The 27,168-nt window shown below is 48.6% G+C and overlaps 2 protein-coding genes across 2 annotated transcripts in view; one reads left to right on the top strand and one right to left on the bottom strand.

Annotated features, from left to right (window-relative positions):
* The window catches only part of ADCY2 (adenylate cyclase 2), a gene marked incomplete at both ends in the record, with an annotated part of 432,098 nt that extends 425,013 nt beyond the window's left edge, over nt 1–7,085 (top strand). Inside the window, 2 exons of the mRNA XM_082836187.1 lie at nt 2,389–2,513; nt 6,933–7,085. Of these exons, the coding sequence (XP_082692313.1) occupies nt 2,389–2,513; nt 6,933–7,085 (278 nt within the window). The remainder of the gene's footprint in view (nt 1–2,388; nt 2,514–6,932) is intronic.
* A 5,051-nt stretch (nt 7,086–12,136) lies between these two features.
* On the bottom strand, nt 12,137–26,129 carry CFAP90 (cilia and flagella associated protein 90; the record flags this gene model as incomplete). Its single annotated transcript, XM_082835351.1, has 3 exons — nt 12,137–12,316; nt 14,224–14,340; nt 25,983–26,129. 3 exons carry the CDS (start codon nt 26,127–26,129, stop codon nt 12,137–12,139), a joined length of 444 nt encoding a protein of 147 aa, XP_082691477.1.
* Between the last annotated feature and the right edge of the window lie 1,039 nt (nt 26,130–27,168).

Raw genomic sequence — 27,168 nt, 5'->3', positions numbered from 1 at the left:
TGAAAGCAAATCCATGTAAGAGTAGTCCTTTTAACAAAGTCTATCTGAGTGGCTTTTCACCTCTCTTGCATACAGATTTCAACTTTAAAAAAATCCCAATATTTGGGGCTATTTTCTTCCTTTGGTGTTCATATGTTCTGAATTGTAAAACCCAGAAATATTACACATTTCTGCAGCAAATGGGATTCTCTTCACTGCATGTATGTCTTATTGTGAGCATCTGAACACATTTTTATTTAGACCTTCTCATCTGTGTGCCCAGTGGACCTTTCTCTGGCTCCACCCTTACAAAGATGAGAAGGGCCAGGTGGGCAGGAAGCTGTCCCCATCGAACGTGGAGGCGGCCCTTTCGCCTGGAGCTTTTTATTGCTTTAACAGCTTGGAAAATGGGACCCTCAAACTTTCATAGTATGCTCCTTAAAAAAAGAAACCAATTGCATGGCAGAATGACCCCTGTCAAATAGTCTTTTTTTTTTTAATTGTAGTACAGTTGATTTACAATGTTGTGTTAATTTCTGCTCTACAGCAAAGTGATGCAGTTATACGCATATATACATTTTTTTTAATATTCTTTTCCACTATGGTTTATCATAGGATATTGAATATGGTGCTCTGTGCTATACAGTAGGACCTTGTGGTTTATCCATTCTACACAGAAAAGCTGCTGACCCCAACCTCCCACTCCATCTGATGTCAAATATGTATGGACCAAAACGATATTGCCCTTCACTGCGAGGGGGAACGGGACAACTCTTTGCTAGTCATATCTGTCACATCAAAAGCCCAGGGTTCTTGGTCTGGACCATAACAATATTTTCCAAATTAATGTGAGCAAGTTAATGGACTCCCTTAAGTAGGTACTTATTGAGTGCTTACTTTGCACTGATTATTGAATAACTATTAATATCTATACACTCACCCCACACACCAGCTCTTTTCGATGTCTGCGGAAACCCTGCTCAGTGTGTCCGTGGCCTCCGAGCTTGCCTTTCCCCAAACCCTCCGTCTCTCCCGAGGGCAGCTTCCCAGCCCCATCTTTGGACACAGTGCCATCCAGTGGCAGTTCGCAGTAGGAACTCAGAAAGGTAACATTAGCCCCTACAAAATCATGATGCATATAGTAAGAGCCAAACTTGCTCCTAATGTCCTTTTCCGCACGTCAAGCTGTAGTCAGTCAGTGAGTGGGAAGCACCCCTGCACTTCAGCAGAGATCGCTCCGCTGCCAGCACTATCGGCCCCAGGCTCTCTGCCCTGGCCCAGAGCCACTGACCAAGCAGGGGCTCAGAGCAGCCAGAAGGACAGCTGAGGGCAGTGGCGTCTGAGATCACCGGCCAGCAGCAGGAATAAATTATTCGGGATGTCTGAAACGGAGATTTGAGTTTTACTGAATACTCCACAAAAGCAAAGGAGAACTTCTTTCTCAGTCTTGCGTACCTTCAGGGATTTTGTGGAACAACGTTTGTGCTGTGTTGCCTGCCCCACTTTCCACTGCAAAGGGGAGGCTTTGCCTCCGATCTATAACTGGGCTTGTACACGAAGCAGTTCAGTAGTGGGGAGTGAAATCTCTCAGAAACACCCTCATTAATCCATACGATTTGATTACTGCAGTAAGCCTGGGGAGGAGGGGGTCTTAGATCCAGGAGAAAATATAGGGGGAAAAATCAACCAGTGTCAATACCTCTGTTTCTATTTCTGTGGCCTACCTCTTGGACGCCCATAACAACTGTGGGTCCGTGTGTTTGAACTGAGTTCTTGGGACAAGGAATCGTCCTACTTGCTACACTGGGGGTGGGGGAAGACCCCAGGCAGGGGTCTGTGAGAATTAGAAGCTTGTACATGTCAAGCTCACAGAATAGTACATGGCAGGTAGAAAATGCAGCACACATGTCTAGGGGCTGGTGGTGGTTTAAGCAAAACATTAGAGGGAACCCAGAAGTCCACCAGCGGCAGGACGGCCAATAAATAGAGTTCACAGACTCGCTGTGGCCGGTTAAAATTAAAATAGGTGCACTTCAGAAGTAATTAACCACAAAACTATCGGAGAACAAGATAATCATCTCTTGCCTAAGATTATGTGGCATCATAGAAAAGCAATTATAATGTTGAGTTTTATAAAGTATACCAATTTTACGCTATTACAGAATAATTGTAAATAGACATACGAGCGCGAATCAAGAAGAGGAAGAAAGACAAACGTTTTACTGTTTTTGAGATGATGACGTTAGACGAATTATGGTTCTTTGTTTTAGAGTTCCATGAGTTGGGCGAATGTTTGCTGCGTAATCATGGTTCAGGAATGGTCTTGTAAAACTTTCCTGTTTGAGACAGTTGCTTACACTGTCAAGTTCATGATTCAAATCGTGCTCAGCTGGTTCTGGTGTGTCACAGGTATTAACCATGGCCCTGTAATAGCCGGTGTGATCGGAGCTCAGAAGCCACAGTACGATATCTGGGGCAACACCGTAAATGTGGCCAGTAGGATGGACAGCACCGGCGTCCTGGACAAAATCCAGGTAATTTAGTCTGTTCTGTTGTTATCCACCATGTCTGTCATCTTGAGAATCATGCATAAGTATATAATAAGGATAATATATTAAAACAGAGGGAAGAAAGTAAACTTCGTAATTTAGTTAAACTTTTTATTGGGGAAATACTAATTCGTTTCTGCATTAACTGTGAACCATAAAAATTGTGAAATAGTATGAAGGTTATTGCATTTGGGAAAATAGGTGATCACAGCGACCAACAGGGCAGTGCGGCCACCTGATGGGAGGGGCGGCAGGGGTGCCCTTCTCCTTGGTATAACCCAGACCAGATGTGACCACCTGCCTTCCGCTCCCCAGGGGCTGAACTTGGAGGATGAGTGAAGGGGCCAACTGCGGAGAGGAAGAGATGAAATGGAGTGAGGTGAAATGACAGTACTAGATCAGACTAGCATGGGATTCAGATATCTGGAAATGACTGGAAGGCTCTGGAATCCACCCAAGGGGGAGAATTCCAAGAGCTGACAAGTTAAAAGCAGTGGTGACTGCGCACACCTGCTTGGGTCACAGCACCAGCACCTAGAATGAGAGACTCACTCCCCAAAGGAGAAGGATGTGTGTGTGTGTATGTGTGTGCGCGCGCGCGTGCCTGTGTGTCTATGTGGAACTTTCTGTTTTCCTCGCCCTCAAAAAGCAATGGTTCCACATTTCACCCCAGCTTTGTTGTCTTCTGGAAGATAAATTCCTGCCAAATGGCAAGTTTGTATGAAAATCACTGGACACAGCTAACAGGCTTTATCGGTTTTTTGTCCTCTTCAGAGAATTCCCTGAGCCCCTGTTCTGCGCCTCAGCTTGGGGGAAATCCTCAAATAACCCTGCCTCCCAAAAGTACGATGGACACTGGAGTCCATTGTTAACCTCTGCAGGGAGCTGTCAGCTCCAGCATCACCTAGAAGGGGCTTTTCGTGAAACCCCTGCAGAGCTCGCTTGCTTTCAGAGTGACTCTACCTCATTCCTCCTAGAGGATCCTGTCTCTGTGGCCTTTCTCAGGCAGAGCTTGACCTTTAGATGGAAGGTGACACACGTGACTTCTACGTGTTCGCCTTGCAGTCAGAATATGAGTCAGCAGTTGCTGAAATGTTAGCAACCATCCAACAAAGAGAAGAGAGAGAGAAGAACAGAGGAGTGTGGAGGAAAAGAGGAAGTATCCCAGGCCTTCCCGGCCAAATTGGCCACTGCTAAGGAAAAATAGAGCTGGCTGTTCTCACGGCATCCGCCCCAGACCAAGCTTTCAGCAAAAATGGGGCTCCTCTGACTAGGGCTTTCTGTCGGTATATGGCTGGCCGCTTCCCGTGCCCAGGGATGCTCCAGCGCTCCTGGGCAGCCCGGGTCTTCTGCTTGGTGGGGAGAAAGGCAGGCTCCTACCAGGAACACATTCGCCCACCCGTGGGCCAACCTAGGCCTCCACCGCACACCAGGAACTTTCGGAAGATGGACTGTAGTTCTGCATGCTTCACGACTCTCCAGGCACTTTTCGAGAACTTAGGATAAGTATCAAAAGCAATCTGATAGAGGCCGGTCAGGGGAACATGCCCTCCCAGAGACCGTAAATCCCCTCCAGGTCAATGTTGACAATGATCACGTGTGTCTCTAAGAGGAAACTGGGCCTCATAAAAGTCCGGTGACTTAGTGCCGTGCAGCCACCTGGACCGTCTCTGTGCGTTTTCTCTGAGCCCGGGGAGGGAACAAGACAGGTTTCAGCCCGTCCAGAGTGAGGGATGTCTTCCACAGGCCTGCGTGTTCACTCAGTTCAGCGGCTGGAGGGTCCGCATCTGGGTAGGTGTTTTTCTCCGGAGGGCAGAGCTCACCCCAGCTCCACTAGCCTCTCATTTCCATTTATGTGCGAAAAAACCAGTAGTGAGATGCCAGGAAAAATTGAAAATGATGCTGAGAATATTTAAAGCTTCCCCTGGGCCTGAAGAACAAATTCTTTTTATTGAAGAGGATTACACTCCCACCATGCTTCCTGTGCCCCAAGAACAGCATAGGAAGCCCCTCGTCCCCCAGCCAGGCTTGCCCTGGACTTGGAGGAATCGTAGCTGGAGTTCATTAGGTTGATGGCTCTCTGAATGTCACGATAACTGTGCGGTTGGCGATACAAATTCCGATGGCCAGCTCAAAAATGCCAAGGGCGTGCTGCCCAGCGCCAGCCTCGACTGCAAAATTACCCTGCAAGGCTTCAAACGATGTGTTTGCTCCCTGCGTGGAAGACCGGAAGCCAAGTGTCTGTAGCACTCTCTAATTCTGATTGCCCCTAAGAACTCTAATCAGGAGAATACATTTGTCATCTGGTTTTCTTGACTATGTCCATAGTTTTTCAGTTCTTATCTACTGTTCCCGAGCTACAGCCTATCCTCCTTCTCCGGAACCTGGGCCCAGCCAGGGGAGGGCAGGACGTGAGCATCTGGACTTTGCATCCCCCTTTTCCTTCCTGCTCTGCTCAGAAAGACCCACACTCTGGCCCCTTTGCTAGGGGCCAGCCGCTGGCTCACACTGCAGAAGACAGATTGATTTTTCTAGGTCTTTCCCACAGCCTGCCCTTGAGATCGTCACAACACACACTTCAGCCTTACTTCTGGGGCCCCCTGGATGCTGTCCTGGGTTCTAGAAGCCCAGCCCTCCTGTGGTTTTGATGTGCTGCCACCTCTGCCCCATGGCAGTGTCCATCCTCCAGGCCTCCCTCAGCCTCCAAGGGGCTGGCTCATTGCCGCTGCTGCTGCCCCAACACCACACGGCCCCCTGACGGTGTCCACACCAGAACCAAAATTGTGGTGTGGCATGCCCAACACACGTGTGTCACGCCCAGCACGTGCGTCACCCACGTACCCAAGGTGGCTGGGCCCTACAGGTGGCATGGCTGTTTCCTCTGATGAAGTGGGATGAAATCCCTCCTCCTCGCCTGCTGTTTCACATGGTTCCAGAGCAGTGTTACCAGGGATTTCTGGGAAAATAGCTCCCTCCCTCTCTGCTCAGGTCCCAGATACCTCCTGGGGCGCCTGGCTGGGGGACCACGTTCCTGATGGGTGGTCCCTCACTTCAGAAGCTGAGGTCTTGTTTGTAGCCCAGTCGGTGCACCTCACACGTTCTCTGCTTGAGAGGATGCCTTTTGCAGGAGGTTCCTCTGACACGCAAGCATCAGACCCCTGCCCTCGGTCCTAGGCGTGGTCTCTCTCGAGAGCACGGCGCATGCTCAAGCTGGAGACAATACGACTCCCCTCCCCTCCCCTCGGAGAGAGGATCCGTCCTACCCAGCAGGTTTCCCTGCCCACTGACCCAGCAGGACCAGGACGTAGTGCAGAGATGGGGTCCTCACCTCGTGGTGCAGTGGCAGGAAATCAGGAGTCTGTCACATTGACAGACTGCCCTGGAGGTGTCACTCCTTTCAGCATCCCGAGTCAATCCAATGAGGGGGGGAAGCTTTCCAGACCTGACGCAGAGCGTCCTGTCCGCCCTTAGGCTGGTGCGAATTCCTAATGTTCTTTCAGTTTAGGTCATTTTATTCATGTGTATTAAACCTGAAACACGTGGCCATTTGCAGAGTCGACTGTGCTGCTTCTCGTGTGTTTTCTCTTATCTATATTGAAATCTATCATTAACATTTATTATTTTAGAAAATGACATTAATAACAATTTATAAACATCATCCAAAATCCCACCACTTCAACATAGGTTTACTTCCTTTTTTCCAGGTCTCTTACATGTGAAAGCATAATCTTCATGTGGTTAAAATCATGGCACGGATCCAGGCTTAATTCTTTTTTGGGGGGTGAAATAGTTCGACATGATTTCATCGTCTGATCCGTGACATTGATCGTGATAGCGTCGTAGTTTTTTGTTTTGTTTTGTTTTCTTCAGGACACCATAAATTTGAATTTTATTTTAAAATCATTATAATGAAACGTGTCATTATTTTTCAGTTCTATAAGTTGTAACTGATGTCTGTAACTAATAACAGTAGTCAATAGTCATTTTTAAATAAATGTTTACTGCATGTTTGGCCCAAGTTTAACTCTCAAAAATATGGAACGCTTCATGAATTTGTGTGTCGTACTTGCGCGGGGGCCATGCTAATCTTCTCTGTATCGTTCCAATTTTAGTATCTGTGCTGCTGAAGCAAGCACGATGGCATCGTAGTTTACTTAACCCTGGAGATTACTTGAGTCTTAGGTGGTTTCCAGTTTTTCACATTCACAGCACTGAATTAAACATTGTCCTTAGAAAGCTCTTCCTCTCATGGATTATTCTCTCATCTGATTTCTCAGGAGTAGGATGAATGGGTCAAAGAGCATGAACATTTGGGGGCTCTTTATTCTTGTAGTCAAATGCCCTTTGAAAGGGTTGTGTCCGCATCGGCACTAAGCACTTCTTCATCTGTCCCTGTGCTTCCAGGTTACTGAGGAGACGAGCCTCATTCTGCAGACCCTGGGATACACGTGCACATGTCGAGGAATAATCAACGTGAAAGGAAAGGGGGACCTGAAGACATACTTTGTGAACACAGAGATGTCACGGTCCCTTTCCCAGAGCAACCTGGCATCCTGAAGCGTCGCCTCGGTTTTGGCAAGAAGACTGTATTTTCAGGAAGATAACAATGCACTTTCTGACTGCCACTTTTGTCCCTCGTTTGTGATGTGTGTGCTCTGTTCTGTCCTCTGGAGCCTCTGTAGACTCATTCCTGTGATCCGGTGGCCTGCCGTTTGGTGTCTGATGTGTGCCAAGATCGCCCTGCCATTTGCACCGTGCTTACTCCTGAGCAGAAGGGAAAGGAGTGCGCATTACAGCGGAAAAGCCTTCAGAGAAACTGACAGAGATGAGAGAGGCGAAACAGACAAAAATTCTTAAGGCAATAAAACTAGGGGGTGTATATTATCTTCCGGTGCATGTTCTTTTTTGGAAAAATATGGTAGCTCGCCAACCGCATCTGCTAGTCTGATACTAAAACACACAGTATGTGTGACTAAGTTGATTTTGTCACCCCCCCCATGGAATCCGACTGTGTTCACCCACGTGTCTCATTGCAGTGACTATCCACGGGCCCAGCTGGGATCCGTGGCACCGTCACCTTGCTCTGTCGTGTCTCGTGCCAGCAGCACGTCACCATCCATCACCAGAATTAGTTCTTACAACCTAGGACTAGTTTTGTACCAAACACGTCTGATGTTTTGATGCCATTGTCTTTTGTAAGGTTAATTCATTAAAAGTTTTATGTACTTTGGTTGATAGTCTGTCTCTTTCCCGCCCCTGCCCCCGCTTATTCTTTCTCCTGCGGTTTGCTCCAGAACTGAGTTGGTTTTCCACTGATTCTCCCATGGGCAGTTGTTTCAGAAGCAGAGATTGAACTCTCCTTGGGTAAATCAGATCAGGACAAAGTTTGTGATGTCGATCATTGATTACGCATCTCCCTGGAAAGAAAGACAGTATGCTTCACTGTGTCACGTGGTCTGTTTTCACTTTGGCATCTCTAGGGAATATTTGCAGGGAAAAATAGTTTACTAGTAAAAAGATTCTCTACTAGCAGCGGCACGCACTCCGTCCACATACTCTGATCTACTGTAATACGTCAGTAGAGCTATGAGGCCCCGAATAATTGGGAACTAGGTACATCAGCTTCACAAGAGTCTGAACTAACGAGAGAAGCCACCAAAGCCCCACGAGCTGCCTGTTATGTCTGAGGAGACTTAAGAAGGCACAGGGACTTCCCTGGTGGTCCAGGGGTTAGGACTTCGCCTTCCAATGCAGGGGGTGCGGGTTCGATCCCTGGTCGGAGAACTAAGACCTCGCAGCCAAAAAACCAAAACATAAAACAGAAGCAATATTGTAGCAAATTCAATAAAGACTTTAAAAATGGTCCACATCAAAAAAAAAAAAATCTTAAAAAAAAAAAAAAGGGCCCAAAGCCAACCTCGATACATTTTGGAAGAGAGAAGACCTGGAAAACTGTGTTCTTGTAAATCCAACTCAAGAGTTTTGGTTTCTTTCTTCCCCTAAAGAAATCATACTTTGCCAAAGGGTGAAAAATAGGTCATGCATAATCAAATGTTTAAAAGCAAAGCCGCAAATGCCAGCCTGGTTGGGTACACCATAGCTCAGGGCAGGCATCTGTAAGAAGTCGAGGACCCCAGGGATGCATTAGGAAGCAGCTGGGAACTCGGACTTGAAGCAGGAGCTCTCCGTTTAATCCCTGTTTTTTTTTTTTACTAGCTGTGAGACTTTGAACACATTTTTCAGTTTCTCTTAGGACTTTTTTCCTCATTGGTAGCTCATGGGATCAGATCTGATTAAAAGAGCTAATGACCGTGAGAGAGGCTGGCAGGTACCCAGGCCTTGCTCCAGCTTGTTGGACCCAGTGCATTGCAGGATCAACATGGCCACCCTGCCAGGGCTTTGGCTCATACTGGGTAAAAAGAGCTTATCGAAATTAATAACCGGCCTTCATCATCAAAGTGGGAATACAGCATGACTTGTCCAACTGTCTGCCCCAGTCAGAAAGTTTTTGATCCTATAATTGCCACTCAGCATTGACATGTATACATCTAATTCTCCAAAAAGGTGACTGAAAGAAGAAAAATAGTATAAGGGCATTTCTCTTCACTGTAACCGAAATCTGGACTAGGATGCCCTAGGTTTCAGGGACTTCGAACTGCCCCTGTGGGTTCTTCCTCCCTTGGAGCTACAGCATCCATCCTGGGGCTCTTTTTGTCACCTGCCCTTAAAGGTAGACACCTGCAGATGGGTGATTCACCCAGTGCCCTTAACTGTGCCCCTCAGCCCCTGCCCCAGATGCAGAAGGAGAACTGTTTTTCCCCAAAGCTGTATCTCCAGCCTTATCAAACAATAGATTTTTTAAAGCAAGCAGAGTCATTATCAAAGTCCACCTCGCAAAGGCCTGTGCACACATGTGTCTAGCAAAGTGAGGTTCCCAACCAGCAGTATCAGCATCACCTGGGAACCTGTTAGAAATGCACGTTTTTCAGGCCCCAATGCAGACCTGCCAACTCAGAAATCCTGGTGTGGGGCCCAGCACGCTCCCTGTACTTTGCAGAGCAATCCTCCACGTGATTCTGATCCCCAATCAAGCCTGAGGCCCCCAGCATTTTACAACAGAGGAACCAGGTGCAGAGAGGTTCAGGGGCTTGTCCGAAGTTTCCCAGTTGATCAGTGACTAAGACGAGACTAGAAGGGAAAACTGCCTGTTTCCTGAATTTGAACGTGTGACTTGTGGTCAAGGCTCCCTAAGTTCAGGCAACTACGGACATTGCTGTGAGCAAATCATGCAAATGAGAGGACTCGCCAGCCATGTCCATCATGGCTGCAGCATTGATAACACGTAAGAATCTTGCCTCAAAACCCTCCTTAACTCTCAGTCTTGTAGGAAGCCCCCCTCTCATGAAAAACACTGTGAGTCCAGTCCCCTTAACACTGCAGTATTTTTAATACATCTGTTTAGAAAAGTCTACATTGTCATGACTCTTCCATGTTATTCTTTTTCCCAGCTCAGTGTGCTTTCCTAAAGACAGCAACACTCTGCTTTTGAAAAAAACACTAACAAATGGAAATTTAATAAATCAAAACAAATTATTTTAATGTATGTTTTTCTTTGATAAGATGACTAATGGGCATTCACTGATTGGCTTTAAGGTGTAAAAGTCAAGATGCTGAAAGAAATATAATTTTCCTTTGCTTCCTAATAAACAAGAGTGCTTTTGAAAGCTTGCCCAATTAAAGCCCTGCTTTTTAAAAGTAGTAGAAGGTTAAGGGAGTAGAATCTGACTTAAAGTAACTGAAAATAATCTGACATTAATTTATCGCAACTACTTTCAGATGAAGGCATTTCTTTTTTATTTATTTATTTATTTATTTTTGGCTGTGTTGGGTCTTCATTGCTGCACACGGGCTTTCTCTAGTTGTGGTGAGCAGGGGCTTCTCATTGTGGTGGCTTCTCTTGTTGCGGAGCACGGGCCTAGATGCATGGGCTTCAGTAGTTGCGTCACACAGGCTCAGCAGTTGTGGCTTGTGGGCTCTAGAGTGCAGGCTCAGTAGTTGCGGTGCATGGGCTTAGTTGCTCCGTGGCATGTGGGATCTTCCCGAACCAGGGCTCAAACCCGTGTCCCCTGCACTGGCAGACAGATTCTTAACCACTGGGCCACCAGGGAAGCCCCAAAGGCATTTCTTAGAGATGGCTTGTCTTTCTTGGTAATCAAGACTGAAGAAAGAATAATTTATAAAAATTTCCATCACCCAAACTTTATATATTTTCTATCATGTTACTATAAACATGCTTAATGCACCCAAAGGCATTCCAAATAAACTGCTATTTGTTTGAAAAAACATAGGAGACACCAACAGTGAAAAAACATTTTCAAAAGTATAAGGAAATAGTTAAGAATCATTCAGCCTTGAAATTGCCAAGAACGCAGTGTCATAAGTCCTTAGAGAATCAAGACAATAAAACCAGCAATGGAGGAATCAGCATTGAAATTAATTAGATCACCTGCCCATTAACTGCTAAGCTGTGGAAAATTTAATCATGATAGGTGAGGGATGATTTCTTGCAAGAAATCCATTCATTAAAAACACAGCCCATAGCTTAATGCTTGAATAAGTTTCAAATCACCTCCAAACTAAACATTTCTAACTTTGGTTAAAGGCAGCAGCTGCTTCCTAAAAGAAAACTGTTCAAAGTGACAGTCACAGCCCCTATCGTGCAGGTTAAGACCACACTCCAGTGGCTTATGGATTCCCACACGAACTCCTCGAGGGTTAGAACTCCCATTTTAAAGCTGAGGAGATGTGGGCTCAAGTAGGTGAGTCCATTTGCCCTACCCCATGCAGCTAGAAGATGCAGGAGCCACAGTGTTACCCAAGTCTGTCGAGCGCCAAAGCCCGATCTCTTCCTGTGACCTCTGGCTGCTTCTCCACCGAGGGATGACAGCAGCATTGCTGGCCACCGAGACCACCCATCCTACTAGGGACTTTTGTCCTCGGTTGTCCAAAATTCTGTTATTTGTGGCTCAGGCCTGTGGCGGGGTGGGGGGAGGAATGCTGTAGACGCTAGAGTTCAGCTGTGCCGAAAGGCAATTTCATTATCTCCCCATTAAGTACTGTTTGTGCTGTGAGACGGTAGCGGTTTCCATAACCGGTAAGAAAAGGACCTGCGCACCACCGCCACGAGTGCCTCCGCCAGGAAGATTCGCAGACGTGGAGAGGAGCGAACAAAGATCAGCCCAACCGCTGTCAAGGGGGAGCAAGGTTTTCATTGTATTCAGATGCTCATAATGGATCAGTCTCCAGCATCATTTCATCTGAAATCAGTTCGCGTGAAAACCGTCATACTAGGTAGGTGTCCATCCTCAGACTCGCAGGCCTTTGGCCAGGCTGGTCGCCAAGGAAACGTGCGGGAAGCAGCCCTGCGCGGTCCTTCCCGCGGTCCCAGTGCATCGGAGGTACATCAGGGGTCGCCCGCTGGCCCGGGAGGTCCACACAGGGACCCTGAGGCCGGCGCCACACCGCGTCCCCCCTTCCCCTCCCCTCCCCCCCCCCCCCCCCCCCAGTGCCATCCCTCTCGCCCGCGCCCTTCGGGCCATGCGAGGGCGTCAGGCCGGAGAAATGTGACCGAAGCCGGGAGCCTTGATGCTGGGGATGTCGTTCTTCCGGTAGAAGTCGGCCTTCACGTGGCCGGCGCGGCAGTGATCCCGGTTCGGGGGCTCCACAGGCTGGTGGATGCGCCGCCCATAGACAGAAGACGTCAGCACACACACTGGCCTCTCGCGCTCCTGTTGGGGGTGAGGGTCAGGGAGCAGAGCGCTCTTACCTGTCCAGCCCGCGTGCTGCGCATCTGCGCCCCACCTCCACCTGGCTTCTTAGGACCCCTCCATGCTGACGCCGCGGGAGGGGGACCTCTTTAACCAATTCACACCCTGTCCCCTCTGCTCAGGGCCCGCCGCTGTCCTCAAGTCTTTCAGAGGAAAGACCAAGGTCTCGCACGGGGCAACAGGTACCCACTGACTTCAGGGTCCTGTTCCTCCCCGACTCCTCCCTTCTCCCCGAGCTCCTACTGCCTGTCTTCTGTCCGCCTTCTTCCTTCTCCCAGATACACATCTCCCCAGATCTCCCATCTCCCCAGACCTCTCATCTCCCCAGACCTCTCATCTCCCCAGATCTCCCATCTCCCCAGACCTCTCATCTCCCCAGACCTCCCATCTCCCCAGATCTCCCATCTCCCCAGACCTCCCATATCCCCAGACCTCTCATCTCCCCAGATCTCCCATCTCCCCAGACCTCTCATCTCCCCAGATCTACCATCTCCCCAGATCTCCCATCTCCCCAGACCTCTCATCTCCCCAGATCTACCATCTCCCCAGACCTCTCATCTCCCCTATCCCCCATCTCCCCATGCTCCATCCCCCAGACACCCTCATCTCCCCAGGCCCCCCATCATGTCCCCAGCCCCCTTCATCCCTTTCATTTTCTCCATCCCCTTAAAAGACTGTATTTCTCTGCATACCACTTATCAATACCTGGCATCCAGGTCATTATTTATTTGGCTTTTATTTTTCTGTCTCCTCGTGGGAATGTCAGCTCTAGGAGGACAGACACTTCTGTTTTCTTCCCTTTATACTCAGTGGCACATGGGAGGTGCTCAAAAACTCTGACTGGATCTAAGTCATGCCAGGTGTGTGCTTATGAGAGAAAAGCACTAACTTCACTACCAACTTGGAATGAATTAACTCAAACCAAAACAACAGAAAAACAAAGTTAATGTCTGTGACTTAAGTGGTGATACTTCATAGTACCTCCATCACTTAATTTCACAGCAGTTAAAAGTTTCTTTGAAAGTGACACGGTGGTCTTCTTAAACATTAGCTGCTACAGGCAAAAATCCTCTGATCCAAAAAGGAATCCCACCAGAAGCTTTTTCATCCAGATTTCTGTGTATTGTATAAAGATTATGATATTAATACAGAATCCAGATCTTAATAAACATACTGTCCTCGGATCAGATTTAGAGAGACAATGTCCTAGTGTGGAAGAGGGTCTAACCCAGCAGCAGGTGGGCTCGACCATGCCAAGGGGATGCACAGCCTCTTTCCCCCACCCCCATCCCTATCAACCCCCCTCTCTACGCCCACACCTCCAACCCACCACCCAACCCCCTGTACCTGCTGTGAGCCTGACCTTCTCACCCTGTGAGTTTGGTTCCCTCTGTTGGTCACCACCCACCCTGTGCAGCTGACGAGAAGCAAAGCCCTTCCTCTCATGCAGAGATAAAAGAAGAACTGAGCCGTATGTGGTACATACAGTGGCCTGGTGACTTGGGAGAAATACTCTTTCCTGCATGTGTGGTTTCATCCCTGGAAGGCCAGTGTTCTTAGAACTATGATAGCCAGGCCTGGGAGGTTAAGCAAAGACCTATTTATCTATTGAAAAGAACTCCTGAGTTTTGCTGTCATGGAACTGTTACATTCTAGAGGACCAACCAACAGTCACAAAAATTAATACACAGTTTAACATGGCAGAAGGGAGTGAGCTGTGACAGTAGCTTAGTCTTCACTTCCTGGCACAGTGAGACAGAGGACAGCCTCACAAAGGCGAGTTACGTGCAGCCAACTGCACACAGTGCTAAACACACACACACACAGTGAATCTGTTCACACCCAGCGATACCCTGCCTTACTATTACCTCCTCGTTAACATGAAGTCCCAGGCTTTTTGCATGTTCTCTGTCGTCTCGGTGCAATTTCTGATTATAACCTGGGTTCCTCTTAAAAACACAGTCATAGAGGGAAATGATTCCGGTCTGGGAATAAAAAGAGAAAGAAAGCCATGGTTTATTCAAGGGCTGAGCTGTGGAAGCTTCATGCGGCTTGAGAGCCCAAACTCTCCCTGATGAAGAGTGGAAATGTATAGAGATTCCCGACTGCACCGAACGTGTATGGGGAAGGTCACCACCCCTCGGGCAGTGACCAGAGCAGGGACGCCAGGCCCCAAGTTCCTGAGAGGCCCGACAGGATGGAGATGTTTCCAGGGACACTTTTCCTAGACTGTTACAGACTCCTTCTTCCCAGAGGAGGCTCCTGGCTCTCCCTGACTCCACCCTAGGGCTCAAGTCTTAAAATTATGATAATCCACTCAATATAGGTGTTTTCTCCTCCATTTTTTTTTTTTTTTTTTTTTTGGCCATGCCGCGTGGCATGTGGGGTCTCAGCTCCCTGACCAGGGATCTTACCCGCGCCCCCTGCAGTGGAAGCTTGGAGTCTTAACCACTGGACCGCCAGGGAAGTCCCTCTCCTTCATTTCTACTTTTCTTGAATTTCTCAAATTTTGTATAATAGGCTTGTACTGCTTTGAAAAACTCACAATAACTGAACACTAGGACAATATACCCAAATAGAAGTTCTCCGTCTCTAGAGAGAAATATTTTCTTTAATCATATGTGGCAGCTATAAAAACTGTAATTCATATGTATATGAACACATATATTTGGTATATGTTATATATGTGTATATTATACATATGTATAATATACACATATATCCAAACATAGTATAAAATACTCACACGCACAGCTCTAATGTGTTAGAAAATGATCCCGTTAACAGAGCTGCCATCTGTAACATCTCCATTTTTTTATCCCCAATTTTTCTTACTACAAAAATAAAACTGCCTCATTTGGTATCTAGTAAAAGGAAAAGAAATCCATGCGTTAGCTGATCTCTAATCTTCGCCTTGTAAGTCAGGCCTGTCATTTCTGTTCCTCCAGCCCAGGGCCAGCTGCCTTGAATCCTCCAGCAGCAAAGGCAGATGCGCCACCTCGCTGGAATTTGGGATTGCAGGGCCTCTAACCTCTGCTTGCTTGTTTGTCTTTATCCTGAATAGTAATGTTAGAAGAGTCCCCCTCCGACGGAAGGACACAGAGGTAGAAGGTAACGGTGAAAAGGGTGCACATTGCGTGCAGTCTGTTGGAAAACACATCCCGCCCATTCTCAGTGTGGGAGCTCAAGAGCTGCTGACAACAGCGGATATGGCTGGAGTGTGATGTACCTTCAGCCCAGTCGTGAAAACTCCTTCACAGCTCATCTGTCCTGTGCACGACGTGCCACTCCAGCTCGGGAAGGTTTGAAGATAACTCAGACACGGCTGCTGTCTTGGTGTCATTAACCATCTAGTCAGGAAAACAACGCCATCTTTTAGAAACATTATTTTCAAGTTCTTCAGAATTTCAGTGGTACCACGTTCAAGGCACTTATTCAGTGATGCTGGAATCCTGGTTTGCCTACGTTCCGAGTCACTCCAAGTGACTAGAGACAGGAGCCATGGCTTCTGAATCCGTGCCCTGATGGTCATTTAATGAGGTCACCTCGCAGGAGCTTCTTCTTGGCTTTGTCTTCCCTCCCCCACTCAGCTGCTGGGCCTGTGCACGCATTGGTTTGGCCGGCCCTGACTTTCACGCCTCCTGAAGGCCACCTACACCCTACGACCTCCTGAAGGTAACCTTGTACTCATGGGATTAAAAAGCAAAAGACCCAAATCAGTGGAGAGGTGATACATTATTCAGCTTTTGGTACTGTGAACATTGGCTAGCTGTTTGGGAAAAAAAGAAAAAGAAAGCTGGGTCTTCACATCACACTATGGACAAAAGTAAACTCTGGATGGATTAGAAAAATAACTGAAAGGAAAACCCACAAGGGACCTCCTAGACAAGAAAGCAATGGGGAAATATCACAAAGAAAATATCCATCACTTTGACCATGTAAAAATCAGACATTTGCTTATCAAATAAAATTCAAACTTAAAAAACCTTTAGGAAATGAAGAAGAAATCTCAGTATCTTTAACATCAGTGTGTAGGATGTCCACAGAAGCAGAAGCTGGTGGGGTTGGCTGGGTGCTCACTTCTAGCCTAGAGAGATTAAGCAAATCTCACAGGAAACGTTTTTTTGGGTAAGCTACGGGGCCAGCAGGTCCGGCAGAGACACAGCAGAAGCTCAAGGATGCCACCCACTCTGCTGGGATGGTGGGACACAAATTCTCCAAAGGAGCATGCTCGCCTTCTGTAAAGGGGGTATTGCAATGCAGGCCCTTCCCTTTGGGGTTCAGAGCTACTGGCCAGGCCCGGCAGAGGCAGACACGAACAGTAACTTGAAACCCCATCACCCCTACATCGCCCGCATTTACACGGTAATGTAGGCTGGGCTCTTGGTCATAATGTAGATTTTCCATTGTCACTGGAATCCCTCCTGGCCTGACTGACCCGTGAAATGGGTGTGTTTCAGGAAAGAGCCGCTGTGGGCAACAGAATGACCTGGTTTCCTAGGACCGAGCACCTGAGTGGGAGCTGCACCTGCAGCCAGAGCCCTTCTGCACCCTGAGAACCTTGGGCCAGAGAGGAGGAGGCCAGCGGCCAGTCTCTGCTCCCTGCAGTGACTAGCTGGTCCCGGGTGTGCGGCTCAGCCGCACCACAAGGGGGCAGCCCTGACAGAAGGGGAAACAGGGATCCCCCTTGTGCTGGCTTCCTGTGCAGGTGGCCCATTCCCGCCTGCCCCTCCTGAACTGAGTAAGCCCCTGGGGTCCTTGGACTTGTCCTGGGAGAAAGACTAAAGAGGGAGGAACGAACTCAAGAACAGAATGAGAATGCCATCGCTGTTACCTGAACGAGGAAGGAAGTCTTGCTTCATTCTGTCCCCTATGATGGAGAAACCCACTGCAATATGCAGCTTTACAGAAAAATGCCTATTTCTACTCATTCTAATTGGGTCTCCTAAAATATTCTATGAAAGTAAGATCTATGAGCAGCAATGCCGGACTCCCATCCCCAGGATTAGGTACCAACAGCCTACTATATCTTAGAAGAGTCTTTATTAGAAATCTCACTGCTGACGGATGTGATCAGAATCTTTAAGTCTTCTGTGTGGGGATTTTGCTTACTGAGGACTTTCCAGAGTAAAAACGAGTTTTTTTCTATCATTGAAAAATAAGAAAACTTTAATCCATCACCAGGCAGGCAGCCTTACTTAGTAATGTGACTGTCCATTTCCAAATCCTAATCAAACCAAAAGTCTGGGTTTTCCTGGATTTTAATTATTAATCTTTCTTCTTTCAGTCTTTTTTATTCCTTTATGATTTGAAGCAAAATGATATTAAGAAAAGCCAAACTGGATTTAGATGCTGCCACAAAACAGAGCTTCTGGGTTCCTGATATTTTGCTATTAAAATCTCTCAAGGGATTTCCTCTATTTCACAGATGACTTTTTTTTTTTTTAAAGGCAAAGCAGAGCCCCTTTATTTTTCTCTCATGATTTCCTTAGCTCCTTTGTGTTTTGAGTATCATTATAATGTATTCTGGTCTTATTCTGGTCGTGGTGTCTGATCGCCCACCATCAGTTTCCCTATGGTGACCCCTACTCCTAACACTGAAAAATCACTCCAGTCTGTAGCCCTGGGCTGATGCCATAAGACCAGTGGGGGCCTTCAGTTTTCAGCCTCCAAAGCACATTGGGTCTACGTTGTGCCAGGCACTCTCCTAGACTCTGGAACAGAAATAGGGAGACCTTACTTTAAAGGAGACCACCTAAAGGCTGGGAATGGAAATAAACCCACTAATTAAAATATCTCAACATAACACCCAGGGAGGAACAGAGGTAGGTACAAAGTACAGTAGCACCAAAGAAGGAAGGATCAGCTTTTGTCTGGCCTGGGGGTAACAAGTGGATGCTAATGAAGTTGACAGGAGGGACCACACCACTGTAGCCAAGGCCACTGGGGAGTAAGCTCCCTGTGTGTTAAATTCATATGTTGAAGTCCCAACCCCTAGTACCTCAGAACATGACCTTATTTGGAAATAAGATTACTGAAGGCGTAATTAGTTGAGGTCAGACTGGGATAGGGTGGGTCCCTAATCCAATAAGACTGGTGCCCTTATTAAAAGAATTTGCACACAGACACAAATAGGCAGAAAGTGAAGATGATATGAAGAGACACAGGGAGAAGACAGCTGAGCTAGGGAGAGAGGCGGGGGGACAGCTTCCACGGTGGCCACAGAGGGACGGTACTGGGCAGAGTCACCCTTCTGATCCCTGTTGGACGCTTAGCATGAGAAATAAGCTTTGTTTCAGGCCACTGAGACTTTGGGGGTTGTTCGTTACTGCAGCATAACCTAGCTTATCATGACTAATGCAAGTTCATAAACAAGGAAGAAGTCCTAGCCTACCACCTCCAGCCCACAGGGTGCCTGGGGGCTGTCTCTTCTGGGGTTGTGGGCTTTATTATACCCAGTGCCTCCTCCCAAACTTGGAAGCTCTCTTCCTCCCAGAAGTTACACAAACTCTCACACAAATAGTTGGGGGAAGATTTTGAGCAAACTGAGATTCAAGTCCTTTATTTTCTCCTCCCTTCCAGACCATTCTGAATATAAATGCACTCTTCATTGTAAGTTTCCATCACAATTAGGCCAGGGCCAAGTGACCAGCTCTGGCCAGGAAATGTGGGTGAAACCAGTGGACGCCATCTCCTAGGCCTGGTCCCTAAGAAACTCACAGCAGGCCTCCACCCTCTCTCTCCTTGCTCACTGACCAGCAATTTAAAGGACCCAGGGAGAGACCCAAAGCCCCAAAGATCCCCAGGCCCTGGCAATAATGGAGTCACTAAAACAGAGAAGCTCAGTTTCCCAAGGAACTGCATTAAGAAGACCCGCCCAGGAGAAACATACATGTTGGGCTGTATTTCATTACGTTATGTTTATATGCTTAAGGCCACCGGCGCACTTATGTTAACAACCTGCTCTCTGGAGAAAAAAGACCTGATTTGTAGTGTTTGCTAATTTCTGTGGTGTAAATACTCCCACCATGGCCAATTTCAGGCTTCCAATTGAATGCAGAGTTCAGAAGAGATGCTAAAAGTCCCCTTTGTCAGTATGATCAGGCTCTGACACACCACTAGTTAAGACTCTCAGGGTTTGGGGTCCATTTGTTTGCATAGCACATCCTAGCCCACCTTTATTAATAAGGTTATGACCGAGCTCCTCTCATCTCCTCTCCTCAGGGGCCATAGTACTGCTACCTCTCACCTGGAGGCTTTCAGGTACTGTTTGCCTACCCAGAGCTTTGTGACCTACTTTTAAAACTGAAATTTCCCAAGGTGACTGAAAATGGTTTTCTTTGATTCATAAGGGCCTCATTTTACTTCTGATAAATTCAGTGCTTCTCCTTGGGAGTCAAGCAGTGTATGAAGCTTAAGGAGTAGGTTTTCATTAATTTTAATATTGTTCAAAATTCTATCTCTCAGAAGAAATGTAGCTTGTCAAGGACATAATGATAACTTTTTACAAAGGACAATACTCAACTATTCTCTTTGGTTTGTGGCAAAGATTGTGTTTCCTCTCTGGTGTGTTAAGATCACAAGTTTGGGAAATTTTCATAACTTTCCAAATAATCTGAATAGTTTATCAATTTAATAAGAATGAAGCCAGTTGCCTTCTCTCTTCCATTGATACCAGCTCCCCATTCGCCCCCTCTTCTGCCCCCTGCCCCCCAGCAATTCACATCAAGGAAGAAAGGGCCATCCACGGGGGCTGAAACCTGAATCTAGTCTTACATGTTGTCACTTGGTCAAATATATTGGGGAAAATGCTGTTTGTTTTCATGTATCATTTGCTTGTTGTACTTCTTAAAAGGGGATGATTTTGAAAAAACGTCTGAGATACACTATTAAATGAAAAGAGCATGCTGCAAATATATACACGTAGATGTGCGATCGTGTGTGAACATGTTCTTATGTTTAAAAGTTTGACATACATGACTGCATTCATAAACGCATGTGGAAAGGCATGCACCATGTGCTCACATGGGTGGTCATGACTGGTAGGAACCAACTGGTAGGGAAGTCCCTATTCCTGGTGTTTCCTTCCAGAGGAATCACTTCTGCTAGAAGGGCACACATGACCTCTCCTCTCACTCCTTTCTCCCTCTTGGGTGACCTGCCCCCCTTTCACCTGCCCTGGAGGAAGACACTGAGCCCCACCCTCCAGGCCTTAAGTTCCCAGGGGCAGGTCACTGAACAGTACAAGCGCAGCCAGCCCAGACAGAGAGAGGCAACCAGAGTCCACTCCCAAGTTTAGTCCCCCGAGGAGAAGAGCAAGGTCAAGGATAACCCAAACAGCAGATAATCCAAAAGGAAACCTCTGTTTAGTCTAAGAAGCTAAGCTCATCAATCAAGAGACAGACTTGTCTCTCTGTTTATTCATTTATTCATTTATTCATCCTCACTGGTTCATCAGCGGCTATTTATGACGCACCAACTATGAGACCGTGGGCACTCTTTCTATCGCTGATAGAGGAGTCGCACGAATAAATCCCTGCCCTCATGGAGCTCATATTTCAATAGGAGAGAAAAAACCAACAAGATAACCAAGTGAAATATTTAGTAGGTTAGATACTAACACATGCAAAGGAGAAGATCAGGCAGGATGGGGAGTGTGCCTTGGTGGGCAGGGGGCGGGGCACGTACACTTGCATTTGGCTAGTACACATTGGGACGGGAGTGCACGCGGGTGCAAGATGGATGAGAGAGAGAAACTCGCCCAGATTTTGACAGGTGGCCCAGCAACAGAACTGGAGCTCATGTGTCCTCCACAGCCCCTAGGAGTGGCCAAGCCTGTATGGCAGATGTACTTGATGCCTAAAGGTGAAGAGGGTCCAGGAAGGGCTTGGGGAGCTGGTACTTAATGCTTCCTGTATCCTGGACGTGGGCATAGGGACACCCCTTTGCACCTCTGTGCAGTCAACACCCATCGTTATGTTTATCAAGCGCTTGGCTGCACGAGGCAAAGGAAATTCAGTATCAGAAGGGTAAAGAAACGGGCAGTCCCTTGCCTCTTTCTCTCCACCACACACCGTCACAGAAAGTCGGCTAATCCCACCAACACTAAGGTTAGATTTTCTGAGCAAAGCTTCACTCAAGACACAGCTACCCACAATTCACATTAGCATGAAGGAAAGCATATTCTAAAACTGCCTAAGATTTTTTTTTTAATGTAGCTTTTAGACTTTGAGAAATTTAATCAAAACTGTCATAAAAGGGCATTCTCCTTTGACTTAGCCTTTCCATTTCAGTAGCAGAAATGTTGCACGAGGCAGAAGAAGAAAAAAGTAATTTAAAAACACCATTGAACTGAATGTATGGAACACTATTTCGTAGAAAAAGCCCACACTGCTAGAGGCTCCCTAGGGAGCAGGACAGCACTTGATAGCATTTTCGCTGGCAGCTTTAGAGGACAAATTTGTCTTAAGATCCAGGGTATTACTGGGGCTTTAACTAAGTGTGCTGCTGCAAGAGCTTTGACTCTGGGCTCCTGCGGGGGAGATGCCTTATAGAACATCAGGAACCACCAGACTGTCACGCAGACTACCTGCCTCACCTGTGTTAATTTCCAACAGTGAACAAGATGGAGGATAAAAGGCCCCAGGACCGGTCCCTCAATGAAAGGAAACTCTAATCATCACTAAGAAGAACAAATAATAATAAGAAGAGCTCTTCTTACATTGGGCTTACTACGTGCCACTTTCCACCCATTAATTAAATTAATTCTCATAAGGGCTCCATGCATTTGGTGCTGTTCAATCCCTGATCCCGAGACGGGCAAGGTGAGACAGAGTGTTTGGTCTGTGACTTGAACTAATAACACAGAGGACTAATAATGCAGGACTCCTGGGCCTGTGCTACTAAGGAACTAACCGGTGAGTGTGACACACAGCAACTGACTTAAGAGCTACTTTTGCAATGTTTCTTCCCAGCTCTGAGCGGGGCCTGGAATTATTTACAAAGAATTTAGGGGCAGGTGAGACCCCAGAAAACCTGTGATACAGAGTTCATCCTTTTTAGTCCAAATGATCTCAAGGTCAGAGACTCAGCTTCTGGAATCCTGTAGCTGATTGAATACCAGCACATACAAGGTCATTATTGCCATTGGTAGCTGGCTTGCAAATGGACTTTGAAATGTCTTTTGTTGCTCTTGCTGCTTTGAAGGCTTTTTTATTTAGTTGTTAACCTTTCTCCTGCATCATTTTTTTCCCTGTGACGCTAAAGGCCTCAGGACTTGAATTTGCCTGTGACCCCAGCTATCAACAGTACTGAATTTTTTTTCTTAAAATCTGCTTTGCATTAATTTGTCTAAGGCCCATCCCTCCATTGGCAGTAAGACATCAGAGCAGATGTTGGCAAGCATTTTCTGTAAAGGGACATATAGTCACTGTTTTAGGCTTTGCAGGTGCCATGGTCACTGTTGCAACTATTCAACTCTGTGTGGTTGCCATTGACAATACTATACACATGGGCATGTGACTGTGTTTTAATAAAACTTGCTTAATTCAGGTGGCAGGGCAGATTTGGCCCAGGAGGCTTCCTATGCATGGCCCCTGCACCAGAGGGGTACACTTCTTGCCTACTTCCGATCTGCTTCCAAGTACAGAACCCTGGTCACCTCATACCTTGGGCATCTCTCTGCCCCTTGGTTGATTTGGCCCCAGAAATGTGGAGCCATGTGTCAGATTGGTGAATTTAGGAAGAATAAACTGCGACTGGCAAACTCAACTCTGCCCCTTTTCCCTTGGTAGTGTCTGGCCCACAGGGGGTAGAGGGGTCTTCTCTGCTTTTCCCGGCGCCCACAGCTCTAGTGGCTGGATGGGTAAATCCATCTGATTCAGAGCTTCAGTCTCCCCAGGCCCAAACCCATTTGCCCAGAGTCCTTAGCGGGATCCTGCACCCTGGCTTTTTTCTCTGACAGATATGTATCTTGGTCCCCACCTGCTTAATCCTTTATCTTATTTCCCTATAGCCTCAAAGTGGTAATCAATAAGACCCCTCAAAGATACACATAAAATGGTGTACTGTGAATTTTTTCATTATGTCAAGAAGCCGGATAATACTTATATACTTTCAATAAAACAGCGTGGACCAACTTAAAACATCAAGACTCCTTGATTTTTGGCTGGTTCTCTCATGCTGTGCATTAATGCTATGCGTGACTCATAAATTCACTGGCAATAAGTTCTTTCAAAATATATTGCTCATGGGAGGAAAAGATATGAGGTCCATGGTGGCTGTGAGGTTGGGAACCACTGCTCTCAATCCCATTCCTGTCTTAACGGTCAGCAGAGATATTCAAGCCCGGGCCAGTCAGGAAACAGGGAGGCAAGGACATGAGCTACAGACGTCCCCTTTCTTCCTCCTGTCCTTTTGTCCTTCCGTATCGTCAAAGCCAAGCAGAGAGGCGCTACCAGATACAAGAGATCCTCCTGGCTGAGGTTTATGTGTTGGTTTGCTGGGGCTGCCAAAACACGAAGTACCCAGAACCAGGGGCTAAGCAACAGACATACACTGTCTCACAGTTCTGGTGGCCAAAGTCGGAGATCAAGGCGTCAGCAGAGCTGGTTCCTTCTGAGGGCTGTGAGGGAAGGATCTGTTCCCAGCCTCTGTCCGTGGCTTACAGACAGCTGTCTTCTCCCTGTCCATTCACATCATTTCCCCTCTATTCAGGTCTGTCTCTGTGCCCAAATTGCCTCTTTTCCTAGATGGCAGTCATTGTGGATCAGGGCCCCCCACTAATGACCTCACTTTGATTACCTCTGTAAAGACCCTGTCACCAAATAAAGTCACATTCTGAGGTGCAGGGGATTAGGACTCTAACATAAGAATAACAGGGGGACACGGTTCAACCCCTTACAGTTGTCTAAACTAGAAACTACTGCTTCTGTTTGCACAGCTAAGCTCCGTGGTATCCTTTCATATGTGGCAAGTACTCAAATGTATGCTGACCTGATCTAAATGGGGATTCACTTGGGCTCTGTGGATTGTGGGTAGGGAGAAAAGGATGTGTTTGGTGGGAACACCTCACACATCAGGAGGGAAAGACCTCCTTCCTCCCAGGCACTTGGTTAATCTATAGAGCCCTCTTCAGGCCACCCCTCATCACTGCAGGCTGAGCATCTCCAATCAATGCGCCTTTTAATAATGATGCCCCTGCTTCCCCAGCTGCAAGACAGGCTGAAGCAACGTACAGTACAAGACACTGGATGGAGACTTTTAGGAAAAACATGGAGAAGAAAGGAATAAACGACCCCCGCAAATTCTGAATGTTTATTTTCCTTCCGCTTTTCTTCCTGCTTTGGCTGCAGGGTGGCCTTCGCAGACCCTCAGGCTTTCCCCACGACTCGTGTGTGCCAGGTGAGGCCCGGCCACAATCCTGGGACGCTCCCAGCCGCGCTCTCCCTGCCAGCGGCAGTTCAGCCCTGCCTCGAGGTTCCCTTGTTCGCAGGCGGGCTTCTAGGAGGGTTTCCGCGCCCTGGGCGGTCCGGGCGCAGTCACTGCGGCGAAAGCCTTCAGGTAGTGGCTGTTTTCGGGCCGGCCCAGGCCTGCGGCAGGGAGACTCCAGAAGCATTGGTGCCCCTGCCGGCTGGGTGGCCCCGCGCTCCTGCGACCCTCCTTCAGATCCTGGGCACCAGGCCCACCTTGCTGCTCCCGGCAGAAGTAGAAGCCCAGGGGCTCTCCCTCACTTCCCGGGGGAAAGCTCGGCCCTAACCCACCCCTAAAAGGCTCCGAACACCCGCTGAGCAATCCCGGCCGCCCAGCCCGCACGCCCGGCCTCGCAGCCCCCTTCCAGGTGAGCGTTTTCCCCCTCCCCCCATCCCCACACCCGGCTCCGAGCCTGCCCATGCTCTCGTGGGGGGCGCGGGGGTCCACACCTTACGCCGGTGGTCGTAGTCGCGGTACTCTGGGGTCTAGGAGCCCCAGAGGGAGGCCACTCTCCCACCCTCCCACCCCCTTTGACCCGTACGCCCCCAGACTCCCTGCGCCCCGCCCCGAACCCCGCACAGGCAGTGCCGCTCAAGCCCGCCCCAGCTCTTCTGTGCAGCCCCGCCCCCGGAGTCCTAACCCGAATCTGCAGCCCCACCTCCCCGGCCCTCCACACTCCGCGGGGAGGCCCCGGCCTGCAGCCCCGCCCCCAGAAACCCTCGCCGGCAGTGTAACCCCGCCCCCAGCATCCTCCCAGGCAGTGTAGCCCCGCCCCATCCCTTCTCCCTCTAACGCCCTCCCCGGAGGTGCCCCATTCCCCCTCCCCCAGGCCCCTCCGGGATAGTGCGGCCAGGTCCCCAGGACCCCTTCCTGGCAGTGAAACCCCGCCCCCAGCACCCTCCCCGCAGGGTAGCCCCGTCCCATCTCCCCTCCCCGAGTCCCCTCCCAGGCAGTGTGACCCCGCCCCCAGCACCCTCCTAGGCAGTGTGATCCCGCCCCTATTCTCCCTCCTCCCCCGACCCCCTCCCCGGACTGCAGCCCCGCCCCCAGCACCTCCCTGGCCCCTCCCCCGCAGTGTAGCGCTGCCCTCAATCCCCCACTACCTCCCGTCCCTGCTCTCCAGCCCGCCCCGCCCGCCCCGCCCCGGGCCGCTCACCCTGCCCTGGCGGTAGTAGTAGCTGTACTCCTTGGGGTCCTGGCGCCGCGGCGGGACGTAGCTGAAGGCGGACTGCGCGGAGATGGGCGGCGGCCGGGGCTTGCCCCGCAGCGTGGCGGCGGTGATCTCCTCCTCCTCATCCTCCATCCCGCCGCAGTGCTCGGTCCCGCCCCCCGAGGGGTCTGGTCCCAGTCCGCCCGCCGCAGGCTGCCCGGCGCCCGCGTTCGGCCGTTGCCTGGAAACCGAGGGGGCGCAAAGCTAGGCTGGACTGCGGGGCGGGGAGGGGGTGGGGACGACCCTCCCCCGCCCCCCGGCACCTCTGTGCACACCCGGGTCTTTCCTTCTTGGAGCGTCGGGGGAGCCTCACCGGCTAAAGCCGCTGCGGGGTTCCCGGGTGGGAGGCACCTCTGGGATCCGCACTTTCCACCCTGGTTACCCTTCTCCACGCAGTGTCGGTTCGTTCACTCAGAGACCATTGTTCGCTGGGCAGTTAATGACCTTGCATCTACTGAGTGCCGGCGCTGGGCATGTAGCCTTGAACCAAGCAGCCCTTGTCCACCGGGATCTGACAGTCTGATGACGAAGACAGATGATAGGTGTGAAAACGCAAGTAACTTGAAGAGGGTCTGGGACAGTGCTGCCCAGTAAGAAGATAGAGAGGGCCGCGTGTGTAATGTAAAACTTTCTGGCAACCTTGCTCTCATCCTCCCCTGGGCAGAGGTCCTCATAAAAGCACCAGCAAAGGAAAAAAAAAAAAAAAACTCTTATAGTCTACTGCCACTTTCAACCTCTCCAATCTCTTTTAAAGACCGGATATAGGAGCTCAGCTAATGGTCAGGAGTCTTCACAAGCCTTGCACAGGTGATCTGATCTCACACTTTGCAAAATGGGAGCAGTCGACACCAATTATCTTGAGACCTCAGTTAAAAGTGAGACCGAAATCGTTTCATTGAAAAATCCTTTTCCACAGCTGTGTGGATGTGCTTCTGTTAGCTTCGATTTCAATTTCAATTTGCTCTGCACCAGACTGACAGCTGCACAGGGCATGGTTGCACACATACACTCTCTCTGATGGCTCAAATCTGGCACACAGTAGGTACTCAACAGATACTTGGTGACTCAGTAAGAAATACAGCTGCCATAATGGCTTGTGTATCTTCTAAAGGTGAGTCTGAGACAAGGGCTT

The sequence above is a fragment of the Leucopleurus acutus genome (assembly GCF_964270905.1).
Source record: "Leucopleurus acutus genome assembly, chromosome: 3".
Classification (NCBI taxonomy): Eukaryota; Metazoa; Chordata; class Mammalia; order Artiodactyla; family Delphinidae; genus Leucopleurus; species Leucopleurus acutus.
The sequence above is the reverse complement of the archived record's forward strand: the minus strand, read 5'-3'. Positions and strand labels throughout refer to the sequence as shown.